Source organism: Sinocyclocheilus grahami, unplaced genomic scaffold (genome assembly GCF_001515645.1).
Source record: "Sinocyclocheilus grahami isolate Dianchi unplaced genomic scaffold, SAMN03320097.WGS_v1.1 scaffold602.1, whole genome shotgun sequence".
NCBI lineage: Eukaryota > Metazoa > Chordata > Actinopteri > Cypriniformes > Cyprinidae > Sinocyclocheilus > Sinocyclocheilus grahami.
In genome coordinates, this window is record NW_015505781.1 from 166,446 (window position 1) to 178,492 (window position 12,047).

General features: G+C 36.1%; 1 protein-coding gene across 1 annotated transcript in view; it reads right to left on the reverse strand.

Annotated features, from left to right (window-relative positions):
- Positions 1 to 5,721, reverse strand: part of adgrv1 (adhesion G protein-coupled receptor V1) — a 134,206-nt gene extending 128,485 nt beyond the window's left edge. The window contains exons 1-3 of the mRNA XM_016240844.1: positions 5,536 to 5,721; positions 4,355 to 4,504; positions 992 to 1,087 (exon numbers count right to left, since the gene is read on the reverse strand). Coding sequence (XP_016096330.1) covers positions 992 to 1,087; positions 4,355 to 4,504; positions 5,536 to 5,721 — 432 coding nt within the window. The remainder of the gene's footprint in view (positions 1 to 991; positions 1,088 to 4,354; positions 4,505 to 5,535) is intronic.
- Between the last annotated feature and the right edge of the window lie 6,326 nt (positions 5,722 to 12,047).

The following is a 12,047-nucleotide window of genomic DNA, read 5'->3' on the forward strand; positions in this document are numbered from 1 at the left end:
TACAGCTTCAGCTGTATTGTTTCACTAACATTAAGAACTCCTCTTCCGTGGCCTCATGGGATAGTACAGTGTGAATGCACACTTATAAGTATTATGTCATTATGTCATCCTTTTTGCCTACTGTTTCACAAATACTATAAATTTGGTCATACTGTATAGTAGGGAAGTATGCATATTAAATGCAGCCCTAGTCAGTTAGGCTAGAGCTAAACTCTGCAGGAAAGTGGACATCCAGGAGCAGGAATGGACACCAGTGCCCTATAATATATACAGTCAAAGTACTTTATTTAGAAATTTAACAATGCATAAATATTCATACAGTTTATAAAACATTAATAGGAAACAACATTATATGACTGTAAGTTAAAAGGAATGCAAATGTAAAGCGATGTTACTGAATAAACTTCCACTATTTTGCTAACATAAAAACACCTTATTTACCAAAACCCTGCTTTTCAAAACATGACAGCCAATTTGATCTCAGCAAACCTGAATATTTAAATAGCAGAGAAGGCTTTCAGTGAAATCAAGCCAGCACCAGGGACTATTATTAATTTATTTGTTTATTTATTGCTTTGCAAACAAATAATAATACATATTTTTTAATTTTTATAAATATTTAAAAAAAAAAATTTGTAATGGTAAAAAAAGAGCAGTTGGTTTCCATAACAACATTGAAATATATATCATTAACCAGCTAATCCATTCAGTAAATTGCTTGCCTTTTTTCTTCAAATTCTTAGCAGCTCCGTAGTTTCCCTGAACTCCCATCTCAGCAACCTTTCCTCTCAGGCATCTGAGCCACAACACTCCCCTCAATCTCACTTTCCCATCCACTGACAACCTCTTCCCACTCCCTTGAGTTTATTTACCCCTCCCCCCTCCCACAAATAAGTGAAAACAGTTCAGGCATACAGTCAACCCTCTTCAGCACGCTCTGAACAGATTCTTCCCGCTGTTCATTGAAGAAATAACGGAGAAAGAAACTTACCGAGTTAAAGGAAATTATTCCGAAGGCATTGTCATTAGACAAGATGGTGATGGTGGCAGTATTTGGAGTTCCCACTGTCACACCATTTGATGAGCTCTGAAAAAGTAAAGCATTGCTTGGTTAGAGCTATCAATATATTATAACTTGTCTATTGCTATCAAAATCCAAATTATATAAACATTCAAGCAGAAATCCATTTCACATACTTTTTATGCCATCATAAATGCACTAATTTGAATTTCAGATTAAACGTATTGTAGTTAGAGTGTATAAGTGTCTGTGATACAGAGCACAAAAAGAGATAAACAGAGCATGACCATGTAAGAACGTAAACCAGTATGGACCATTTTTTCAGCAACCCTTTCAAATAAGCTTTTCCCAGCTGTAACAGAGCTTTCTTTCACCTGCAGAGCTCTTGTTGCAGTGCGAAAACAGACAAGGAATACACACGTTCAGACAATTGCCCACGCTAACCGTGACTGAGGTTCGGCTCAGTACCACAGCACACAAACACTCTTCCTCCTTTTCCCTCAGTAACAAGCATTTTTTAGATTAGATTGTCATAATAAAACAATGAGTGAGATAATGGAGCACAGGAAATACAGAATGAAAAAAAAAACATGTTTCTTTCGCCCATCATTTTATCAATAATTAGCATATGGTTTATGTAAATCACACTTAAGGACTGTCTAGATTTCCTTTCAGTGAATTCAGATTGGGTTTCATTGGGTTTCAGTGGTCTTTTGTCACCCTTAAGTTGTCCCATTCTGCCAGCCTGAGGTTCATTTGTTAAACAGTGGACAAGTAGACAGTGGAGTCGTGACCTGTTGTCATTAATCACTCACTGTCAACAGACTGAGACAGCACAGTAATAAGAGGCCCTCAAATGAGAAACTGCTATGAGAAACACTTCCTTAAACAACACAGAAATGTGACGAGTGTCATACCTCCTTCATCTCAGTTTAATTTTATTGAGATGACAAAGTAACCCATTGTAGGTTGATTTCTCCTCAAATTTCTAAACAGTGGGTCTCATTTACTAATCATGCGTACACACAGATCTGTGCAGGAAATGTGCATGTGAACAAATCATGATATATCAATAACTTTCATACTAAAATTGATTCTAAATTTACAACAAAAAAAAGAATATAGGAACAACTGAAACCACAAATACTTAAAAATCACATACTCTCGATCACCTTATAAAATCACAGATCACCGATACAATTTTTCAAATCACACTTTTTTTAAGGTCCACTTCTCTCTATTAACAAACCATTAACCATGGCTTTTGCCTCAATTAACTCCTAATTTGCTGCTTATTAATAGTTAGTGAGGTAGTTGTTAAGTTTAGGTATTTGGTAGCATTGTGGATGTAGAATATGGACATGCTGAATATGTGCTTTATAAGTACTAATAAACAGCCAAAATGTTAATAATAGGCATGCTAATAAGCAAATAGTTAATCATGAGAATTGGTCCCTATACTAAAGTGTTACCACAATTTTATAGGACATTTTAAGGATATTTCATGAAGATGGTTTGGGTGTGTTTTATGCAAATTACTAGGCACACAGTTTATAATTTAGAATAATTTAAATTCATTAACATTAGAACAAGGTCAAGAACAAATTCATGTGTGCACAAGTTGTGAATTAGGCAGATTAAGGTTGTTTTTTTTTGTGAGAAGTTCTCCTGTGAGTATACATACAAATAATGCATGCAATTATTAATTAATGAGACCCAGTGACTGTTTGGTTAAGCATTCTAATATGTCAACTTCTGGCTTCAGCTAATGGCATAAAACCTGTGTGAAACCTTTTTTTAGAAATGTGTGATTTTTTGCAATTCTGTTTGGTGCTGTTGGTAGTGCATAAATTAAGCTCCTATGAGATTCTTCTTCTTTGCGTGTTATAGGAAGCTTATTTCCAGGTCTCTGCTTTTCTTCTAGTGATTAGCTTTGCATAATGGCTCTTTAATCTTACGGCAGTGCCAGTTGTGGCTGTCACAGTTGGTTATTTCGCTTGAAGGTGACTTCCAATATTGGGCTGCTAGTGCAGGGACATTACCTAACCCTTATACAGAGATAGTGGAAGCCATCAAAGAAAATGCAAGGGCTTATGGGCCATTGAGCTGTGGCTGAAGAGTTGACAAGATTCCAGTGCTGTTCCACTCAAGCAAGAATTTCAACCCCTCTGGGATTCCCACTACTGAGACATTACTTTGAGGAAGCATAGAGGTATAAGAAGACTCTCTGTCTCTGTCACACACATACAGAGACACATCTGAAACTCATTAATTAGAGGTGATGAAAAAACAACGAAAATGTGTGCATTAAAAGTTAACACTCTGTATTATAAAAGGTAGTAATTTGATCACTTAGCCAATGCTTACAAGTCTCAGAAAACGAGTTGGATGTATGATTGAATATTTCTGAGCCAAAGACATTCCTTCAGGGTTCGTATACATTTTGGAAAGTTTTTTTTTCCCAAGTATGGACCTGTATGACATCATAATGTCATAATGAATAATATAAAATCTAAATAAACAATGGATCAGCATTAAATATTTCCAATTAAATTTAAATAAACATGACGGATACAATCAAAAAGACATTTAGGCAACTCTGTCAGAGTGATGCATATCTTAATAATGAGCTATTTACAGTGTAACGTCTGCATATCAATCACATTACAGTGCTTGCTGTATCCTTATAATAATGGATACAGCACTATGTGGGCATGTTGGCGATAACATGTGAAATGCAGGCTAAAAAAAAAAAAAAAGCTTTGAAGTCGCCAGTAAAGACAAAAACATGAATTTGTGGATGAATTTAGACATGAAAGGTTTTACATTGTAATGTAGGTCATCGTGTATTGTAATGTAGGTCAAAAACCCTTGCTACATGTACTGCGTTAGACTTCACTTAGACTAAGTTGTTAGACTAAGTCGCTTTGGATAAAAGTGTCTGCAAAATGATTAAATGTAAATAAAAATATGAATTTATTCGAGGCCTACTACAGCGCATGCGCGTAAAACATCCACTACGTAGTGGATATAGTCCAGTACGTCATCGTGCTACAGGCTGCAGCGAGGACAGACTCCAAAAACAGGACAGAAAATTGCCTATAACTTCTAAATTATTATGTTTTTCGATGTAAAAATATTGATAACATTATACGTGGACCTCAGAGAACAGTACAAAATAAAAACAGGCAGTTCATGACCTCTTTAAGTGAGATAAAATCTAAATTTAAACTTACGTTAGAAATGTTTTACTGGATTTGAATCTAACCCTTTCAATTATATGCACAGATCTTTAACCCCTGGGCTATAACAGTTTCCTGGTTTAAGCATTACCTGCAGGCGGAGGCTGAACACAAAGGTCTCATCAGCTTCAGGCATGTCATCGTCCCTCACAGCGATGAAGATGGTTTTACTGCTTTCAGAGGACAGAAGAAAAGCAGCTGCAGTTGTGGCCTCAAAGTCACCAGTGTCCTCTCCCTGAAGCTGGATAAACACGGGACATCGATTTGAAAAGAAGAGCATGAGAGCAGTCATCAATTGTTTTATTTTGGGGATTTGGGAACATTTCTTTTAAATCATAGATGTGTTTTATATAAAACAGTTCTATATAAAACATCTCAAAGTGTGAGATGGGAAATCCCTGACCTCTCTTAAACTCAACCAGCACCATCTGGTTGACAACTGCCACCTCTAGCGCATGCTTTGATGCCACCCACTGTAAGCCGCTACAAAACAGGCTCTTAGATCCTTCTTTCTGCTGTGAATTCATGCATGGCATTCAATGAACCGGCAACACTTGCCCACTAACCATGCGTGCTAAACAGGCACTGCCTGTTTTGACAGTAGGCATATTTGTGTTTCTATGCTAATTATGGCCATATGTGCAGTGCTATGATTTACCAGACAGATGTTTGGGTGTTGAGACCCAAGCAGCTGTTAAGGCATTAACACATCAGGCAGTACAGAAGCACTGTTAGCTCTAAGCACTTTGTGGGGCCTCAATACATCAAACGTATTTCACTCGGCTTCCTATGACATTTTCTTTTTCATCATGCTCTTGTAGGTGGGTTATTTTCAGGGAACAGTGGAAACAGGAGCACTGGTGACATTGACAGATTTAACCCAGTGCAATGCAGACAAAATGTTTAAAAGTTTTTTTTTTGTTGTTGTTATTTCACAGGAATGTCAGCCAGTGTTTTACACAGATTAATTTTTTCCTCTAAACAATGTTTCTTTTTTACAATTTTTAATTTCTTTTTTTTTTTTTTACTGTCCCCTGCATTTCACCCCTGTGTGAGCATTCATTCATTCATTGCAAGGCACACACACACTATATGGATTTACTGGTAGTTATTTTCTAAATATAAAAATAACATATAAAAAGTTATTTCTAATAATGAAATAATTTAATTTAATAAAAAAACCTGTTTTGCTACATATACAGTATAATAAATCAAACAAAACTGGTAGTGACAAAGATTAACCATTCACGCAGAGTGTTTTCCTAAACTTACCAGAACCAGAGCAGTGACATTAACTGGATCTCCAACTCGTTCCACCACAAGTCGCACTATGGCCCTGCTGCTCTCATTTACAACAAACTGAGTCTGGCCCTGGAACCTCAGCACTGCCGACTCAGACCTGACACTTGTGGTGAGCAGCATCAGAACCAGGCCAGCTAGAGCAAGAACAGCTGGCATTCCTGTAGAGAGAAAAATATATACAGCTTAGTGACTATTCGTCTGGATGAGTACATTTCACTCTGCATAAATATAAATTAGGCCAATGAGATTTACAATTACAAGCCTCTGAGAAAGTCCTTCTTACATTTAGATCTGACAGTGTGGTGCATTAATGAATGGTTACTATTATAATATATAAATCATAAAAGTGAAAAATTACATGCATATTCTTGTTTAAGGTACCTGCACAAAGATTTCACACATTCAAGGCGTATACTGTAATAGGGACTAAAATGCATACATCAAAGTGTGTAATTACAGCATTGTACAAATATATGACATTATACATTATTATAGCAGCATTTGCTAACATGGTCTTACATAATAACCAAACTTTTGGTATAGACTACCCTGATGTGTTTTTTTTTCTTTCTTTTTGGAGCTGTTATTAGCTATATTTCCATCCACCTATTTTTATGCACATTTTGGAATATTGCATTAAAAACGCTGCATAGAAACACCAAGATGCGCATACATTTAAAAAAAAATGCACATAAAAAAACATATGCGAAGAACATTGCATTGTACTACATGCAATGTTTTCAAACTTTCTCAATTGAGTAGGATAAACTTTTTATCCGGTAAGAAAATATGTGCATAAACTACGATGGAAACACATTTACCTAATAAATTCCATCATGCGCATCAAAAAAGTCATGTGACTTTGCGCGATGGGACGGGATAACTTGACTATATGTAACTGTATAACTGTCTTACATGACTGCATTCCCAAACAGCAGGCATCCACCTCTGAAAGCAATGACTGCATTTAATGTGTTTAGTCTGCTCGCTCTGAGGCACAAGTAATTTGCAATATATGGAAAAATATTATATTCAGTGATATTTAGTGCCAGTTTTCAGGAAGTGACGATTTTGTTCTCTTTGACTCATTGGATGGAAATGGTGCTTTATTCGCAAATGTTTTATGCAATATTCTAGTTCTGCGCACAAGTTAAACTCACATCTTTGGATGGAAACATAACTATTGTTTGTAAAAGAGCTGCATGAAACATCCTCAAAAATTCCTCTGAATTGTTATGTTTTGCAGACAAACAACAGCATACAGGTTTGAAGATAATTAATTTTAATGGTGAAGTATCCTTTTATACGGAAGTTCTAAGCGGCCATGCATTATAATTTTTTTCCTTCTTGTTTTCTCGTTATAACGACTTATTTTCTCGTTATATAACTCTCGTTATGTCGATATAACGAGAAAATAAGTCGTTATAACGAGAAAACAACTCTCGTTATGTCGATATAACGAGAAAATAAGTCGTTATAACGAGAAAACAACTCTCGTTATGTCGATATAACGAGAAAATAAGTCGTTATAACGAGAAAACAAGAAGGAAAAAAAATAATAATGCATGGCCGCTTAGAACTTCCGTACTTTTAAGACTTTGCAAATCAATATAATATCACTGGTTGACTCACCCTTTCCTTTAAGGTTCCTGACCTTGAAGGTCAGATGCAAGTTATTGTCACTTATGAAGACAATTCAGACAATGAGGCATTTATTGTGGTCATCTCTTTTGAAGAGAAAGAGGCTATTACATTTTATGACCTCACAAAATGTCTCCTTTTTTAAGACAGTTGTCATGGCTAACAAAACAGGAAACATGAATGTGTTCAAAATGACGTCTGGACATCTATTTAATAATTTGCTGCTTTGAAGCATACACACTTTTTTATATTTGCGCTAAATTACATGGTAAATACACAAGCTCTGAATGAAGTCATCTTGTTTTTCCTTTTTTTTTTCATAGAAGAGCCGATTACCAAGGAAAGTTGGACATTGGTTAAATTCAGCTTTTCATATGTTCCACTTCTGCTACATCATGCGGTTATTCTTTAGCCACAAGGTTGCTGGGAGCAGACAGCTTTCATCAATTAAGGTGCCATTTCAGATTACTGAGGGGTTCATTTCTATTGAGTTAGTGAGAATTAAAAAAAATAAACTTTGAGAGACAGAAATGCAACCATAGGCATTTTGGTATAATTTCATCCCATCGTGGTGTATGTGTGCATGTGTGCGCATCTAAATCATTGGCAAGTGTCTGTGAGTGTGTGTGTGTGTGTGTGTTGTGTCTTGATGACAAGAGGCGGGCAGGCAGGCAGGCAGGCAGGAAGGCACAGAGGGGGGCCATGAATGCTATCAAAACTGGATTAGCGGCTGCCGGCGGACTGAGGCCTGGGGTGAGGGCACAAAGCCGGGACAGTAGAGGGGAAAGCCTGGTATTCAGCCCTGCTTCTCCCCCAGAGCTGGGAACTTCCTGACTTGTTCAAACCGAATATACAACATACACACAACGGCACCCGCACCAGCACCTCTCTCTTATTTATTTTTGTTAGTTTACATTATTGGATAAAATAGGCTACATAATACCTCATCTCTGCTTACAGTAAACCTTTTTTATGTGATTATGTTTAGCATGCAACAAATAAATCCAAATTACAAGCTGAAATGAATGCAAATTAAATTAGGTGAATAATGCAAACTGTACTACAAGTTCTGTTAATACCATACTCTTATATTAAAAAAAGATACATTTTTGTGATTAATTTTGACTTCTCTTACAATGTTAATCATCATCATAAGCTCATGTCTCTATCGACTCATACAATAGATAGATAGATAGATAGATAGATAAGATAGATAGATAGATAGATAGATAGATAGATAGATAGATAGATAGATAGATAGATAGATAGATAGATAGATAGATAGATAGATAGATAGATAGATAGATAGATAGATAGATTTTATTACTGGTCTGTTTGTTTTGTTTTTTAATGAAAAATCATAAATTGTTATTCATAAATGTCATAATTTTTGGGGAGCTATACCACATAGCATTGTTGGTCTAACTACACGACACACAGAAAGGTTTTTAAATAGTAATAAGAACTGAAGCAGTTGAGTTTAAAATATTGATTTTATAATAATAATAATCAAAACTTTTTCAGAAAACAAGTTTTCTGTTCAAGAATTGCATCCCCTCAAAAATTGATTCAATAATAAATGTATTATGATATCAGTAAAACAATTTATGTCACCTAAAAATATACATTTAAATTCAGAAATTAAAATCATGCAACCTACAAGAGGTGTATTTTGGTTATTGTGTATGAATGTTTATGTATTTTGAATAAATTAATAGATTCAAACTAAAAAGTAAACTTACAGTAAAATCTAAAATTTAAATTATGTTACATAATATAAAAAAATATAACCATTTTATCAGTTGAAAATGGACAAAAGACTAAAATATATTTAGAGACTTGAAAAAAATATAATAATAATAACTAAATAAATACATTTTAGTTTCATAATATCACATTGTATTTTCATGCACTGATAAATAAATGCACTTGACCTGACTAATACGGCCTGACTGACGGACAAAGCATCTTTGTTTATTTGTTCCTCAGGAGGTTCACGCACAAGCAATTCAAGGAGATGTTCAGGCCATCAGTCAACCCAAAGGTTACCACAGCCTCTTTGGCCACATCTCCTGACATTGATAAAGACAGACACTGCAAGACACTACTCACCCTTTGCCAGATCACCACAGGACATGCTGGCCTGAAGAACATCAAAACGATTTATCAATGACCAGGAGGCCACTGAGCCGCCAAGACACTGGTGGTTTGGCTCTTAGTCTGACCCCAGGACAGTCTATTGTGGGGATGTCTAATTTTTAAAGACAAAATGAAGATGGTTTTCACAGTGAAGGAGGTCAAGCTTCTCTCTTTTCCCTCAGGCGCAAAGGAGGCCCACAGCAGAAGCCTTTTGCCATGCAGCGCATATCAGAGATGGCCCAAATGCCCAAAAAATGTCAAAAAGACGGAGGAGGGCATGAATTTTGAGTGAATATTCAGCAGAAAGCTGCTCCCAGTGGGAGATACATACATCTTTCTGCACTTTGGAAGTGTGCTGTTAAGTCAATACAGTGCCTCAGGTGGTCTCTCTTTCATTCGATATGGTTATCTCTGTTCAGTCAACCAAATCCTTCAGCATACTTCAACTCCACTTTCAAAAACAAAATGCTTGAAGTGATTTATATCTTCTCAGTGGTTTCCCCCGATAGCATTCTGGAATTACTCATTACAATAAAAATGCATGCCTGCCCATGCCAGGAAACTTGATTACAATGGCCTCTGTAAATCATCGTTGATGCTGAGTAAACTACTTAATTCAGTCAGATTAGTAGATTAGCATTGGGAAATTTGCCCACTCAGTGTAACTCTAGAGGATTCATTTATTCATTATACTTTCAGTTCCCCCCAAAAATGGAAATTTTGTCATCATTTAGACACCCTTATGTTGTTCCCAAACTTTCTTTTATCTGCGGAACACAACAAATATATTTTGAAGAATATCTTAAGTGTTTTTGTCCATACATAAGTCAGTGGAGTCCAATATTGTTGTTTTTGGACCCTATACTGACTTTCATTGTATGACTAAAACATACCTGTTAACCCCCCTGTTTTTCCTGAGATTCTCCCGTATTTTACCATTCTATCCCGCTATCATCCCATTTAAATATTTCTCCCGTATTTCTCCCGTATTCACCTCCGGTAAATCTCCCATCATTTGTATGGCCTAAACCTCATTATATGAATAATCACAACATATTCCAAGGTTGTCCAGTTGCCAGATCTTGTATGAAACTCGTCCTTCTCACACAATCATACAAATTTCAACCCATTTGTGACCTCAACTTGGCAACCTACAACCCATTGGCGCTGTTGATATCTGCGCAGGTTGTAACACGGGAAGGAAAGCATCATTGGTATACATGGGAGGAGAAAACTCAGGTGGTGCTCTGGCAAAAAATAAATATATAAATAAACAAACAGAGATATAGCTTACACTTCTAAATAGTTTCATTTATTAAATATGAGCACTGCAAGTTTCAAAATCAGGTGCTGCGCTGCTTTGTTTACTGCAGTTACAGGGTAAACGGCTATATTTCTGGTGGATCGACAAGATAATGAATTATAAAAATCTAAAGATATAGCCTACACTAAGATATATTTTTTATATTTATTTATTTATTATTGTTTTGTTACTACATGAATATAATTGTTTGATCATAATTGTTTAATCTAATCATTTTAATTACTATAATAATTTGTGTAAATTAACATCATAATTTTAATTATGTCTCCCGTATTTTGGTACCCAAATGTTAAGAGGTATGGACCAAAAGCAGATGAAACATTTATTAAAATATCTTCTTTTGTGCTCCACAGAAGACTCAAAATTGATTCGTGTTTGTCACAGGCTTTCATTTTTTGGTGAATCATCCATTTGATATTTAGATAGGTGAAGCCCAAGGACAGTTTGACCCCATCACCTCATGCAACGGGTTCACATGGCAGCCATGCCTCTTAACGTAACTGAGACTTCAGCAATTACACTGGATCACCTGGCTGAGGATGTGATAAAGTGTAGGGTTACGGGGCTACGCTGCTGGCCCAGCAGCCGCCTCTAGTGTTACCCCTGCCCAGCAGCAGGATCCATAATCTTAACATCAATTATTCAATCAGCAAGACTTCACAGCCAGTACCAAGCAACAAGGAGAGTGGTGTGTGTGCGAGTGTGTTATGCAATACATTAAGCCTTCGGTGAGGTCATACACTTTGACTCCATGTAGCAGAGCGAAGTCAATGTGGTGTACTACATGCAATGTTTTCAAACTCTCTCGTAACATTTCTAATTACTATTTTCAAGAAGAAATACTCTAAAGTTTCCTATACTTTAGCCACTTTTGCTTGGAGCTCAAAATAATAACAGTATGTGCTGAATCCAAATTGCAGGCTTGACTTAATCTAATGGTCTGTCTACTTCTGTAACAACCTGTCTGATGAGACTGTGGTAAGCTTCGGTAAAGTGCAGTCACATTTATCAAACACATGACATGGTAGCAGAAGTAAACTCATGTCCCACGTAGCTCATGTTAACCAACAAAAGCTGCGATTGATGCATCAACAGATTCAAACCATGCGCCTCTCATCTTTTTAAGGCTTTCACTTGATGGTTTGGCTGGCAAGTGCACTATGGTATAAATTAAGAATGTCAAAATGAGAAAACCGCACATAAACACAAAGCCTTTGAGCTGAATCATTTTGAAAATATCATAAATACTGTGAACTTACCAAAAGCATACCATACTAAGCAGGCAGCATTTAAAGGCAACATTAGACTTTCTCAACTCAAAAACTGTGTCAATGTACGGTATTCTTTTTATATATATATATATATATATATATATATA